The sequence below is a fragment of the Berghia stephanieae genome, chromosome 2 (genome assembly GCF_034508935.2).
Source record: "Berghia stephanieae isolate SIO BIC M18660-M18661 chromosome 2, UCSD_Bste_1.3, whole genome shotgun sequence".
Classification (NCBI taxonomy): Eukaryota; Metazoa; Mollusca; class Gastropoda; order Nudibranchia; family Aeolidiidae; genus Berghia; species Berghia stephanieae.
Genome location: NC_088361.1, coordinates 122,055,932 through 122,072,211, shown reverse-complemented (window position 1 = coordinate 122,072,211; position 16,280 = coordinate 122,055,932). Strand labels below are relative to the sequence as shown.

General features: G+C 32.8%; 1 protein-coding gene across 8 annotated transcripts in view; it reads right to left on the bottom strand.

The window, feature by feature from the left end:
• Positions 1-5,702: 5,702 nt before the first annotated feature.
• LOC144966466 (spermine oxidase-like) overlaps positions 5,703-16,280 on the bottom strand; it is a 37,793-nt gene continuing 27,215 nt past the window's right edge. For all 8 annotated transcript variants that reach the window (XM_078903035.1, XM_078903038.1, XM_078903042.1 and 5 more), the window contains exons 4-11: positions 15,225-15,403; positions 13,439-13,643; positions 12,327-12,512; positions 10,038-10,154; positions 8,734-8,823; positions 8,373-8,482; positions 7,447-7,558; positions 5,703-6,331 (exon numbers count right to left, since the gene is read on the bottom strand). In XM_078903035.1, coding sequence (XP_078759161.1) covers positions 6,161-6,331; positions 7,447-7,558; positions 8,373-8,482; positions 8,734-8,823; positions 10,038-10,154; positions 12,327-12,512; positions 13,439-13,643; positions 15,225-15,403 — 1,170 coding nt within the window. In that variant the 3' untranslated portion in view covers positions 5,703-6,160. The remainder of the gene's footprint in view (positions 6,332-7,446; positions 7,559-8,372; positions 8,483-8,733; positions 8,824-10,037; positions 10,155-12,326; positions 12,513-13,438; positions 13,644-15,224; positions 15,404-16,280) is intronic.

Sequence of the window (16,280 nt, the reverse complement as noted above, 5' to 3'; positions counted from 1 at the left end):
ACATCATAGGTATATGATTCAAGGGTGATGCTCCCATCCAACCACCCGCTGTCTAATCTTTGCTCTTCGGCTCCAGTCAGTGCCCATGTTTCGCAGTTGTATATAAGCATATATATATATATATATATATATATATATATATATATATATATATATATATATATATATATATATATATATATATATATTTTATTATATATATATATTATTATTATTATTATTATTATTATTATTATTATTATTATTATTATTATTATTATCAGTATTATAATTATCATTATTATTATTATTATTATTATTATTATTATAGTAGTAGTAGTAGTATAGTAGTAGTAGTAGTAGTAGTAGTAGTAGTAGTAGTAGTAGTATAGTAGTAGTAGTAGTAGTAGTAGTAGTAGTAGTAGTAGTAGTAGTAGTAGTAGTAGTAGTAGTAGTAGTAGTAGTAGTAGTAGTAGTAGTAGTAGTAGTAGAGTAGTAGTAGTAGTAGTAGTAGTAGTAGTAGTAGTAGTAGTAGTAGTAGTAGTAGTAGTAGTAGTAGTAGTAGTAGTAGTGTAGTAGTAGTAGTTAGTAGTAGTATATTATTATTATTATTATTATATTATTATTATTATTATTATTATTATTATTATTATTATTATTATTATTATTATTAATTATTATTATTTTTATTTACATTATTATTATTATTATTGTTTCCTTCTGTTTATTATTGGTTTTACCTGTTTTGATTTGTTGATTGGAAATACTATGTTTATGTATGAGTTATATTGAGCCTAAAAATCAAGTAATCCCATTCCAAGACAAGGACAAAAAGCAAGCAGGAAAACAGATATAGGGGTATAGAAGCCACAGTAAGTAACCTCCTTGCCCACTATAGGAGGCCAGGTAACTCATCCAGTTTGTGATCTTGTTGCATCACACTCTGCCTCTGATCAGTAGGTCCCTGATTCCAGCCCCACTGTGGACGGAGCAAAGTGGAGTCCTTGGAAAAGGCTCTTAACTCACATTCTCTCGCATCATCATCATCATCATTGCCTTTTTCACTCTGGGTCAGGGTATAGGCCACAGACAAACAATTTCCATCCTTCTCTATCCTGGGCTAACTTTTTTATCTCATTCTATGTCTTACCACTTCTCTGTATATCAGCTTCTTTAATTCTTCTCCATATTCCTCGTGACCTTCCCCTTGATCTTCTGCCCTGAGGGTTCCAGTCCAATACTTTCTTTGTTATAGCGGAGTCATTCTTTCTAAGGGTGTGTCCAATCCACCTCCGTCGTCTTCTTCCTATTTCCTTATTTTCTCTCGCATACTCAGGCATAAATTGAGTACCTGGCCAATAATAGATTTGTATATATAACAGGAGAATAATTGCAAGAGCGCCATGCAGGCGCCATGCCTCGTCCTACAAGTTTAATGTTGCTGTTGACCTCTTGTAAATAATGCTGCTCGAAGCTCGAAGAAATAAATAATAATGTGAAATTGAATGTAAGCTTCAATTTAATTACAAAAACAGATCAAATGAACGTTTCGGGTTTCCCCTTTATCAACAAAACAGGATGAATGAAACACCATAGATGAATGAGATGATGTGGTAGTGGCGTTGTTAAGATGAATAAAATGGGCATGTGTGATCCAGGTCTGTTATTAAATCACCATTGATTAATATAAATCACACAGTTTATTCATCTTAACTACGCCACTACCACATCATCTCATTCATCTGTGGTGTTTCATTCATCCTGTTTTGTTGATAAAGGGGAAACCCGAAACATTCATTTGATCTGTTTTTGTAATTAAATTGAAGCTTACATTAAATTTCATTTTAATTGTTGAGCTCTTGTAATTTGCAATGAGCACATTTAGTGCGTGTGTATTGCGCTAGATGAAAGCTCAAGTCCCAACCCTTCCCCCCCCCCCCCCCAATACACACACACACACACACACACACACACACACACACATTAACACACACTTCAATACCTGTAACAGACCTGGATCACACATGCCTGAGAAACGGTAAAAGATTGGTGAATGGTTACAGCAAGATTTAGTCAGGGTTAGAGCAAAGATGATCGACTTTCGGGACAAGAAAATCTACACCTACGACTTAGGGCCATCCAATATCTCAGCAGATAAGGATTGCTTGTGGAAAGGTGGACACTTAAATTGTTTTTTGTTTGCTTTTATGGGTTTTACGGCGCTTGCAACACTTTCGGTCATATCAGCGCCAGTAAAAAGGAAGAAAATGGGATAGTAAAAAGTTCTAGAATTACAATTAAAGCACCCAAGAAAAGGTAAGACAAAGGGGAATTTGTTCAAATAGGAAACAGATGTGGATTCCAAGAGCACACCATCAAAGTACTTAGCTTGAGATCACCCTCCCAGACAGGTCTTGAGCACCAAATCACCTCACTCCAGGACATGTTTTAGAACGACAAGATGTGTATGTTTAAAGTTGCTTTAATTTTTTTTAAATAAGCATAGATTATATAATTTTGTGAATCAATTTCTTGGCATATATCATATCTATATGGAATTATTTAATAAATAACATTACAATACAGTCAAAGCCGCTTAATTTGACAGTGTCAGTGCCATTACATAGAAATGGCTCGTTCTCCTTCAGATGGCTTTTATAAATCGAACTATTTTTCAAGACTAATCTCAATTAATGACTGAAGTAGCGTTAGTAGTACATAATGTAATGATCGTAACACATATCCCAAAAATGATTCAGCGGTTTCATTTTACTGCTTATCTAAAATTTGCCTTTCAGACTTTATAATATTCGAACTTTTAATGTAAATCGCAACATTAAAAGATGTAAAGAGAATAAGTGATTTTTTTTTTAATGCAGCTCTGTTTTGTTTTTGTTTTTAAGGGTTTTACGGCGCTTACAACACATTTAGGTTATATCAGCGCCAGTAAAAAGGAAGAAAATGGGATTGTAAAAAGTTCTAGAATTACAAATAAAGCACCCAAGGAAAAGTAAGACATAGGGGAACTGGGAACAAATAGGGGTCAGATGTAGATTCCAAGAGCACACTATCAAAGTACTTAGTTTGAGACCACCTATAAGTCTCATCCGGACACATGCACAAAATCCAATAAAGAGGAATACACTCAAATGCTTACATTATAAATTCAAAATAACGAATATAATAATGATTTACAAGGAAAAAAATATCATCTCCCAAAACAATAACTATGCATTTGACTGTTTCCCTCCCAGCTAGGACTCCTGCCATGGCCAGGACAAAACCAAGTAATCTCATTCCAAGACAAAGACAGAAAGCATGTTGGAAAACAGATATAAGGGGATAGAAGACACAGTATGTACCCCCCTGCCCACTATGGGAGGTCAGGAACCCACCCAGAAAATGCAGCTCTGGAAACTTTCTGGTTAACCTATAGAAATTCTACAGAAAAAATATGTCACATCTGTTCGGATAAAGCAACATTCCAATAACTGGCTTCAACTGTATTAACATTTCACCCGTCATTGTGATGCTTGCCTTTCGAAAGTTCAGGTTTGATCATATGATAGTCAAATAGCATATTGGGGATAAATCTATTAAACGTTTATGAATAACATTTTTTTAAATGCAAGCATAAAATAACATTGTCTTTGTAGAGAAAAACACAACATAATTTATCATGTGATCTTGAAGGTGATGTTAATGATGATGATGATGATGACGATGATGATGATAGTGATGGTGGTGGTGAAGGTGATAATGACAGGAAGACGAATAAAAAAAGGAGGGAAGAAAGGGAAGCGAAGGTGAAGAAGAAAGAGAGAAGTGAAGAGATGAAGAAGAAGAAGAAGAAGAGAGAAGAAAGGAAGAAGAAGAAGAAGAAGAAGAAGAGAAGAAGGAGAGGAAGAAGAAGAAGAAGAAGAAGAAGGAAGAAGAAGAAAGAAGAAGAAGAAGAAGAAGAAGAAGAAGAAGAAGAAGAAGAAGAAGAAGAAGAAGAAGAAGAAGAAGAAGAAGAAGAGAAGAGAGAGAAGAAGAAGAAGAAAGAAGAAGAAGAAAGAAGAAGAAGAAGAAGAAGAAGAAAGAAGAAGAAGAAGAAGAAGAAGAAGAACAACAACAACAACAACAACAACAACAAAAAGAAGAAGATCATTAACATGAATTTCATTAGCACATAATAACTATGCTTTGGTTCTCTGCTTAATAACTTTTTAAAACATATTTATTATATCAAAATACATAAATAACTCACACCGATCAGTATAAATAGAGACTGATCATTATGAGTAACGATATAACAAATCATAACAACATACCGGCATTTGCAAACGAATATATAGGGTGTAAAAAAAATTGGTATAAGGTAGTGATCATTTTTGTTTTGCACCTGTGTATAAGGCTTATGGCTTATCAAATATAGAAAGAGTTGTGGTAAGCTATCCATGATAAATTTAAAATAAGGATTAAAATAAACAAAGCAGAATGACTTAGCAAAAACAGAAAGCTTTGTGGCAAGCTTTCCGTGATAAATCAAAAAACAAGGATTAAAATAAACAAAGTAGAATGGCTTAACAAAAACAGAATGCTTTGTGGCAAGCTTTCAGTGGGAAATCAAAGTTAAGGATTAAAATAAACAAAGCAGTAAATTCACTTTAAATAACCTGGATGGTTGAGATACAATTTTTAAAGACAGAAAAATCTCCATAAAAATCAAAAGGAAAAAAAAATGAGTAAGATAAGGATCATACCTTAATTGACAATATGTGTTGCCTAACGGAATTCCGCTTTTACTCAGCCAAAACATAATAAATCATTATATTTTAAAATCAGCAACGATAAAAATACTAATTCTGTCGTTTACCAGATGGCACAATAAATATCAATTTTATACTTATAAAAAATGTATGGCAGTCTCCTTTTGAATATTCTCGGTTGTTTTTGTTTCCTTACAATTAATATGGTCAACTATCAGAAATCAAATTTTCAATATCTTTGAATAAATTAAAATTTTTAAAAATTAAAATGAATAAAATATTTGTACAAAAAATTCGTAAGACTCAGGTTTTAATTTAAGATTTGTGGCACATTGAGCAATAAGATAACTAAAAATAAACAAACATGTCCACAGCAGTTCACATAGTAGCTCATCTCATTTAAAATATGTCTAGGTGTAGGTGCCCTGTGTTTAACATTATCAGTCTGTAATCAGGCTTTTGTTTCTTCTATGATCTTGACTATAAAATGTTATAGACCAGACCACAACACCAGGTCAAGAAAATATGAGATTGCACAGTTTGTCAAATGTTTATCCATTTAACATGCTTGCTGTAACTTGTTAAAATATGGCAAATCTAATTTCTTCAAATTTTCATAATATTGAATATTTCATTACCAACTCATTTTATCAAAAAGTTGAGCACTAACAGTTCATGGTTTTTGTTTTTATAATATTATATAAAATTACTTATCGAAATTTACTTTTCATTTATTTTCAATGAAACACAAAAAGCCAACTATAAACATGTCATATAAAAAATAAGATATAGTACCAGTACATAAAGAAATCATACCTTTGTGGTATGACACATAAAATATATATATATTATATATATATATATATATATATATATATATATATATATATATATATATATATATATATATATATAATACTTCAAGTACAATTGTGATCAACTTCTACAATATTGTTTCGAACATTCAAAACAATATTGTAGAAGTTGATCACAATTATCCTCGAAATATTTTATAAATAGCTCCTTTTATCAAAAAGTTTGAGCACTATTATTTAATGGTTTTCATTTTTATAATTTATATATATATCTATATATCCACTAAATGTGTTTAAAGCACTTTACAAGGAAGACAACTACTTTGTTAAAGATGGAATGTGTAAACCTGAGATGTGTTAATACCCACAAGACAATGGGACACATCATACATACTTGTTGATATGTCTTGTCTGAGGCATCCAATACAAACAAGTAGACTATGGATGAATACATGAAGCATGTGATAGATAGACGACAAGAGACTGTCAGGTCTGTCCTCCATCTTGACATACTTACGCAGTACCAAAGAACACATTGTAGTGGATTTGGGTGCAAGAAATTCGTTGTTACGATTTGACATTTTTATTCATCATGTCTAAAATAGTGTCTGTCTTCTAAGAAATATTTAATGGATTAGAGATAGCATCCACAACACGTATAGAATCTGTAATCCCATTTGCCTTTAACACAGTATCTGCTTGCTGTTCTCCAGTGATGAAAGACCCGTGTACAGTGGTTATGAATTCTATGCTGAAAGCCTCTCCGGCAAACAGTAAACGAGGGTTCTGAAGTGATAATCAAAAATCGAATCATGTTCTCTTTCTGCCATTGATCTTAAAATATTGAATTCATACAGTGTTGAAATATAAACGTTATTGAAAGAAATATATGGTAAACGTGATAATTATGATGATTTAAAAAAAATAAAAAATCACACTTACAAAGCACTCGTCAATGATTTTTCATTAACTTGCTGTGGGAAATTTACTAAATTTAATCATTCCATTGAACATCGTGCATTAGATTTTTCTATTTTTTTTTTAATTGTTGTTTCTTTTTAAAAAAAGGGAATTAAATCTGCAATGAACACGTAAAAATTAAATTTTATCTAGTTTTCCTCTTTTCTTTAAGCTCTTTTTCTTTTATATTTTAGTACTTTGTGTAAAGTAATATATGAAAGCGGTATGTTCAGTATGACACAGGCCAATGTGTGTACAATGAAAATGAATATTTGCTTGTTTGGATGGAAAGACAGGTTGCTGGATATCTTGTATATCAGTCGGGTCATGGTCATGGAGCCCATAAGGTGCCGCTATCTGGCCTAGCGGTATGACACTCAACTTCGGATAGGAACGGTCTGGGTTTGAGTCCTGTTCTGAGTTTTGACAGTTGAGTCCTTGAAAAAAACTCTTTATTCACACTCTCTAACCATACTCAGGTGTAAAATGAGTACCTGGCTGTTATCAGCATTGTCTCTGTCGAAAAAAAATTTGTAATTTTCCCCTAACAGGCATCACGTGCTTTGAGCATGTTTAGTGGATATTGCGCTATATAAAAGCTCAAGTTTGTTTTGGTTTGGTTTGTTTTGTTTTCTTAGAAGATCAATATTAAATTTTGTTGGGGATTTGTTTTTCTCATTGTACAGTTATTTTAGTTTTGTTGTTTTGTTTTACTTTTTGTTTTTTTGGGAGGAGGGATGTTGTTGGGGTTTTTTTTTTGAGTTTTTTGTTTGTTTTTTTGTTTTGTTTGTGGTTTGTATATTTTTTTGGCTTTTTTTTTTTTTTTTTGGTTGTCCTTGGGGTTTTTTGTTCTATTTTCATTATATATTTTTGTACTTGGTTGAGTAAAATCTATAAAACTTTTTTTTCAGTATGAACAGCCTAATACAATGAAAACTTACCTCTTTAGATGGGAAGACGGGTCGGTGGGTATGTTGTAAATCATTGGAATCAAAGGAAGGCACACTGTGGGAGTAGGTGCCACGAGTGTAAGGGTTGTGTTCCCACGTTGATCTGGATAGAATAGAAAAGATGTTGGTGCCTAATCATCTCAATCTGAACCAACCCAAGAATAATCGCAGACCGGACAACTTTCCAGAGACAATTTTTTGGGGTTTTTTTTCTTTCTTTTTTTTTTCCCCCATATCTGGAGCTTAAAGGACAAAAAGTACCGACAAGCATAAAACAACATTGTATTTGTCGAGAAAAACACAACATAATTTATCATGTGATCTTGAAGGTGACGCTGATGATGATGATGATGATGATGATGATGATGATGATGATGATGATGATCATGATCATGATGATGATGATGATGATAGTTGTGGTGGAGTTGATGGAGGTGGTGGGGGTTGTGGTGATGATAATACTAGTGGATGTTGTGGTGATGATGATGAAGATGATGATTATGATGAAATATGTGAGTTGTTCTGACTGTGAGGTAAAAAAACATTAATGGATATCAAAGTATTGGATATCAGATTCTCAATACATAGCTTTTTTTAATATGCGATTATTTCCCCTGATTAACTTTTTCCCCTTTTGAGTACTTCTATTTTTTTAAACTTCAATCTATATCCACTGTTAAGAGGTCAGTAACTTAATGTATGCCTAAAATTATGATAAACCCATAAAAAATGTTTATTTACTACATTTCCAAGTGGCAATGCATAATTTTGAAACAAGAACTTTATTTCAGTCTCTAAATTGAGAATTTTTGACAAGTTGAAAGTTATCTGAATCGACCAATATTTGGTTTTAAAGTTTTCTGAACAAAATATTTTTTTTAATCGGGTATTTTCAGGGTGGACCAAATAAGACATACCTGTACATGGTTTGAGGCATGGGAACATCAACGTCACCTATAAACTTTTGCATGAGTTCGTGTAAAACAGACATTATTTCTTGGTCATCCAAATCTTTGATGGCTTCCATCTGGAAGAGAATGAAATAAAAATTAGATTGTCATATCTACATGCTAGGATAAATTTTACTCAGATTTCCATAGCATTGTCAACTGCAACCAACATTTTAATATCTTTTCAAGGTTTTGGTTATCTTTTGCTTTTTTTTTAATAAGAAAAATCGTTTATCATAATCACCTTCCTCTTCATTATTCATGTAATCATATAAACCGTTTTCATCACGATCATCCATCATCACCATCAAAACTATCAAAAACATACCTGATTTTCCAAGAGCCAAAACAAAAGAACCCCATCACAGCCTGGAACAGAGTGACAACCATTTAGCCCCTCCCACCACGGCTTTCCATTCTGTGGACACAAATAACATTATCAACATCTTTCAAAGTCAATACTAAGTTACAATATATTCAGAAATGTGAGTGGAACATGCACTTATGTTGATAATAAACATGAAATGAAGTGATAAGACATGTGCCAGAAGACAATAGAGAATAAAAACTTTTAAGGCAATGGGGAAATAACCCCAGGACCCAAATATTACAGCATCTCCACTTGGCAATGAGTGGGACATTCTACAATAGACGTGTCACTTCATTTCAAGGTATATGTTGATATAAGCTGTGGGCTTTTAAAAATTTATTGAACAAAAATGAATAAAACATCTTCAAAACAGATCAAAATGCATACTTCACACGGAATGTTTCAGAATTAAAACCTTTCCACAGCCAACAACAACACAGCATTTAACATGAATCATGTCTCTATTCGCACTCCTTTCAACAAGCTTTATAAGGACACTTTTTCGTTACTGAATAGTAGTTCCATTTTTTTATGGATTGTGTGATCCAAACTGTACAGTTGAGTTCTGTAAACTGTGCACAGTGACCATGGCTTTGTATCAATGTAGAATTAAGTACATAAATACTCTATAATGTCAGCTTAAAACCATGATAAATAACAAAGCATGCCTAACTTTCATAAATAAAACACTATATAAAGATACGGGATGGAGTGATGGGGGGGGGGGGGGGGGGGTTAGATAGCTCAGAAGACGCCTTCCACAAGGATAGATCAATCTCACGTGGTGTCAACATTTAATGCAACCAAAAGATTTTTATTAATCTGACTTTTTTTAGAGTACATACGAAATATATATTGAGAGTGTTAAATTATACTGACATGCAAAAGTTCTGTCACCCGAACTACACCCAAATAAAAATAAATCTTATTATATACTACAATTCTTTATCTTTGAAAGAGAGTCCTTTCCTGTTTGAAAAGACAACCCATAATGTTGTAAAACATTCACGAGAATCACATGCAAGTTGATAGATTTTTTTACCTCACGGTCAGAACAACTCACAGGTTTTGTTTTTTTCACCAGACCACTCTTCCTGAACTTGCACATTTTGCGCATTACAGAAATTTGATGTATTGTTAAATTTAATTGATTTCATTGCAAGACATACAGATTGTTTCAATACTACACATGCTTTTTCAAGGAAAAAAGACAAAAAGTTATAACGAATAAAATACTTCATTGACTTGAGATAAACACTTACACCAGTTTTCTGTCTTGATGTGTCTTTTATAAGATTAACAGGATGGGTCTTGAGCCACATAAAATCGTAATTCACACCTTCGTTGCTCCAAAATGGTGTGTCCCATCTCAAAAATACCTGACAAAAAAAACAAAAGCTAAAAGATAAATCTAATAAGGGTGCTATTAACATTTTTGTTGGGTTTTTGTTGTTTGTTTGTTTTTGAGAGTGGGGGATGGGAGTGTTTTAAATGTTCGTGAATGAAGTGGAAGTGGGCTGCTCGTCTTGTAAAGAAAAATTATGAGTAAACATGAGCAACATGAATGAGCTACTAGAATGGAAGTTGCTCCAAACTAGGAGGGAAGCAGCACGTCTGACCACGATGTATAAGATAAAAAAACAAAAAACCTGGTAGCTATTTCAAATCCTGACCTACAAACACCAACTTAAACATCTAGGACTTCCATATGGACAGTTTCATCCCCCTGACATCCACCAAAGACCTTAGAAAATTCTTATTTTACCAGAGAACCATCACAAATGGAAACTATTTACACAGGGAAGTTACATCTGCACCCACTTTAGATTTCTTTACAAAACTTCTAGATCACTGCAGAATGTTCAACTTTATGTTATTGTTCATGTCAAAATCTTCAATAGTGAAGGTGGACATTAAAGGAAGAATCAGATTCAGATTCAAGATCAGATTCATGAATAGCATGCAAGGTGTGGGATAATGTTTAAAAATACCTAAAAGTGACCCCCTGCCTCAAGCCAGTATATGTCGAGTTGACCCTGATGGTGAATAATTACTGATGATGAATAATTAAGTTTAAATTGAAATTATCAGAAATGTGAAATTTTACTTTTTGAAAGAAATTATTTTTATCGTACCCACTAAACCATATAAATCTATAATACCAAGAAATGAAATGAGTAGGAAAGTGCCAGAAGACAATAGAGAATAAAAATTAGTGGCCGCGATTGGGATAGACCCCGCGACTTTACTGGTACGACAACTCCGCCTGGCCGGGAAGAGCGTGACTCTACCGTATGAACTATCCACCAGTGTAGTCACACTCTCCCCGGCCAGGTTGAGTTGTGAACCAGTAAGGTCACGGGTTCGAGCCCCCATCGCCACCGCAAAATTTTAATTCTCTATTGTCTTCTGGCATTTTCCAACTCACTTCATTTCTTAGTACTTTAAGTTCAATTTTTGGCATCAATATTGGTCCAACATATCACTATTTGAGAAGGCGAATTACATATAAACAGTCAAAAGAGACAATGCAGTTCTATTCTTATATGTATTCAATGTTAAAATAATGATACAGTACAAAACTCTTATAGTTCCCAAGCTTTAGTGGTTAAGACCTAACCACAGCCTGGTAAAAAAGAGCTTCACATTGTTCCTTACATTATGAACATGCATTATAAATTATAGAGAAAAAAGTTTTTAAAATACAGTACAGTGCGGCTATGTGGTCTAGTGGTATGACATACACTTTCGGATCGGAATGTCCTGGGTTTGCGTATGGTTGAGTCCTTGGAGAAGGCTATTTACTCACATTCTCTCCCTGTACTCAGGTGTAAAATGAGTACCTGGCTGTTAACAGCATTGTCTCTGTCCGAAAAAAAATCGGAAAATCGCCTAAAAGGCGTCATATCCCGTCCTACATGCTAAATGTTGCTGTTGTCCAGAGACCACTTGTAAAGCGCTTTGAGCATGTTTAGTGGATATTGCGCTATTTAAAAGCTCAATTTTTTTTTCTTTTTAAAGTAAAACACACCTACATGCAACTACAAAAATATATTGATTACAAAAACATTGTGTAGTAGAGTGTGTTAAATTTCATACTCCAGCTGTATTCATTTGAAATGGAAAAAACTTTTCTTCTGCCTTACATGTATCTAAAATTTTGGCTAGAAAACTCGTCCTTCAAATATCAATCGATTAAAATGACCCACTCCTTGACAAAAACTCTCAAACCTGGAACTTAAAGAAGTTTTTGTTAAGATGAGGGTCATTATTATCAATCCACATTTAAAGAATGAGTTTTTAAATACGTGTTTTGTCCAAAGTCTGACAGTCTTATGTATGGATTTAAACAGAAGTCATTTATTTAGTTATGAACACAATAGTATTAATATTTTGTTTATAATAAAATGCAAATCTAAGGTTATTGTCAAAGCGTTACATATGCTTCATAGATTATGATATTCTAATTTACATTAGATTGAAATTCTAAAAGTTATGTTGTTGTTGCTGCTGCTATTGTTGTTGTTGATGATCATCATAATCGCTCTTACCTTTCCTACACATCCAAACTTCACTTTATCCATCGATTTTACTAAATTTCCAGGCAGAGCAGGAGAAAACATGGAACCATGAACAGCCTTGAGGCACCCCAAACTAATGGTTACAATCACGTGATCTGCAGCAATGATGTCGCCATTTTCACACTTCACTAGAATTCCCTCATCTTCAAGATTGTTCTGTGAAAACAAAAACTCAATCACTTCGTTTGTTTTAGGATCCTAGCCATACTTCCAATGCTTGTGACACAGCTAAGTCATACAAGTATCATTAAAAAACATAAAAACACCCATTATTGTCAACTTATACGGGAGAATAAATTGAATATTTTAATATAAACAATAATAATAATAATAATAAATAATAATATAATAATAAATAATAATAATAATAATAATAATAATAATAATAATAATAATAATAATAAATAATAATAATATAATGATAATGATAATAATAACAATAATAATAATAAAAAATAATAATAATGCGTAATAATAATAAATAATAATAATAATAATAATAATAATAATAATATTAATAATAATAATAATAATAATAATAATAATAATAATAATAATAATAATAATAATAATAATAAAAATAGAAGTACACCCAATGACAAACGTTTATTGTCTGATTAATACAATTTAGTGAGAACTTCTCATAAAAATGACTGGCTAAAAACAAAACAATAACAAAAAGCTGAGTGACGTCAATTTTGTTCTATCTATAGATAGTATGAAGTTGACGTCACTCAGGCCTTTTTATTGCTTTTTGCCATCCGCGTTTATGAGTAATTCTCACTAAACTGCATTAACCGGACTCTAAACGTTCAAGGTTAATCATAGTTTTGTGTGTTGGTCAGTTATACTTCCGGATGGCAATGTTGTGAGCTTCTTAGCAAAGCGCATTCTATATATTGGTGGACAGTTTTAAAAGTTGTGAACAGTTTTCATTATGTGTGTCATTGTAAAACACCACATAGCATGGTCAACGACTTGAACACATAGTTACACATTTATACACTCACTCACATGTCCACACACTACACATACGTACACATACACACACTAACATACACATGCCCACTCACAAACCTTACCCAATCGATGGTTTGGACTGGTGTTTCTGTCCGGATAATTTCTTGTGGAATGAGTTGCAGCAAGGATCGCACCACAGTGGAGTAACCGCCCTTGATTACTAATTCTGACTTTCCACCGCAAATCACATATTTTTCATCCATCCAAGCACTCACATCACTCAAACTGCTGCTAGACTCCCCTACACACTCATAGAAACAGAAGTACCTGGAAATTTCAAAGCAACTCATTTTTACAATGTATTTAGTTATCTTATTTTTTGTAATGAATTCTTTATTTTTCAATAAATTGAGCTTATATATATATATATATATATATATATATATATATAATATATATATATATATATATATATATATATATATATATATATATATATATATATAATATCTACTCGATGTGTCCAGAGTGCTTGAAAATGAGTCTAGGCCAACTTCAATACTAATTATGTAAGACGAGCCCTTGAGGAGCGATTACTATTTCAATATTTTTTTTTAACAAAATCAACGCTGTTACTGGCCAGGGTCTTATTTTACACCTTAGTGTGGTGTCATAATATGAGCCTCTCCAGAGATCGAATCGAACTCAGTGATGCCCAAAGCGGGATTTGAACAGGAGGCCTACAGATCAGAATATGAGTGTCGTACAAGACTACAACGCCACGGTATTCCGACGAGAAATGGATAGGGAAACAGGATGATCAGAAGGTAAAGGAGGAGAAGTTCCAAACAAAGACAAGGAAAAGAGAACAAGTTGCAGAAGGATAACCAAAGAGAAAGTAAAATGGTCCTTCAGAGCCATATGACCCATGCAGCCAAAGTTTAATCCGGTTTGAATAGCGCTAAATTGACAAAAGCAATTGTTGATCACCCTGTAGAAAGGACACAAGTCTATCGCAAAGCACCCTCAGCCAGATCTAACAGACTCCGCTACCCAAAAAAAGGGGGGGGGGTCAGATATCTAGATTTCACCCAAGATCAATATCGTTCCCTTGGACTTTTGCGTGTGAGGTGAAAACTCCATAAACTGAGCTACCGGGACACCCACACAAACAAGGGGAATATTATATATTATATATATATATATATATATATATATATATATATATATATATATATAATATATATATATATATATATATATATATATATATATATATATATATATATATATATATATATATATATAATTGTAACAAAAAGAGATGTGGAAGGATGGTGGGATAAGTTTACTTTATTTCTGGTTTTATGCAAAGTGTTAATGGTACTCGTAAAAAAAAAGGACACATAGTATTTCTCATTTGTTTCATGTATGATTGTGATCCCGGACGCAAAAGAATAATTTTGAAACCTGTTTCCAAGAAAGGATGGGTTGTGGTGTGTGACAAATGGTGCATTATAAAATCGAAAACGTAGTTATTATGGCCCTCATGGTGACTACGTTGTGTAATATTTGCATTCTTAAAATCCGCGTATGCATTGATCTCAATAATACAGTATACAGTTTAGTCAAAGCTCATCAGTCGTGTGTCACTACATAACAATATTAATCACTGCCGTCCACTGATGAGATGCGAGATCAGCATCGAAACGATCGTTTTGGCAAAAAAAATATGAGTATATAATATATATATATATATATATATATATATATATATATATATATATAATAGTAAGTAAATAAATAAATAAATAAATAAATATGTAAATAGGATTCAACAACGACTAAGTCAACTACAGTATACCTCTATGCAGAAAAAGTAGGAAACATAAAGTAATCGGCACTTACTGAAAAACTGCATCATACAATTCTCTTTTTGGGTGAGATGAAGACACATGATTGTCCAAAAGGAACTGATTGTAGAGTTTGGTGACGACCTCTCTTCTGTTCTGACCAACTGTAGCTGGCAACTTAGTTTTGTTTTCCTCTAAGAGATCAAGCAGACCATCTATTTCTTCATAAGGAATCTATTCAGGAAAAAAGAAAAAAAAATAGCATGAAATACTCTAAGAGATCAAGCAGACCATCTATTTCTTCATAAGGAATCTATTCAGGAAAAAAAAATAGCATGAAATAATAAATTCTTTTGCTGTCAACATTGAAAAGTAATGACAAAAAAAAAAAAATAGAAAATTATTTGAATTGAACAAAATATTAAATATGGAACGATTTTGGTTCAAAACCATTTTTCAGCCAATAATAAAAAAGCCAGTTAAAATGTCAAAACAGCAATGAAACATTAACCTTTTCGTCGTTTCTATTTTTGACTGGAGAAGTGTTTTGAGCCCAAAATGTTCCCTATCTAGTATTTTGTCCTTTTTTTTATTTATTAACTATAATTTTCATATTTGCTCATTTCTTTGTACAGTCCACAGTTTCTCTCAGTTTAGTATTCACATTCTTTTCAACATCAGTGAGATAACAAATATGGCAAATATTTAAGCAATTCGTGAAATAATCTATTTTGCTACCACGAAGGCTACCCAGTCCTAACGCCTGTATCACCAGTTAAATCAAATTGTTCTTTGCCCATGTTTGAACAGAAAATAAATATTTAATTTACAAGGTTTTCCACGACTAGGTACCATACATCCTTTTGGTAAAGAAGACCAAGGTAGGCAGGTTATCAGCAAGCATTATTATATCCCCCACCACCCCCCGCCCCACCACCCCAGCCACCTCACACATATAGTAGCACGTGGTAATATCAAGTTTACAATAATAATTTGTGACGTCAGATAGTCAAGCGATAAATTTCGCTAAAATTATATTCTTAAAAAAGAAATAAATGTTATCATTTAAATGTTTTTGAACATGTCTTTTATTCAAAAAAGGTTACGAAAT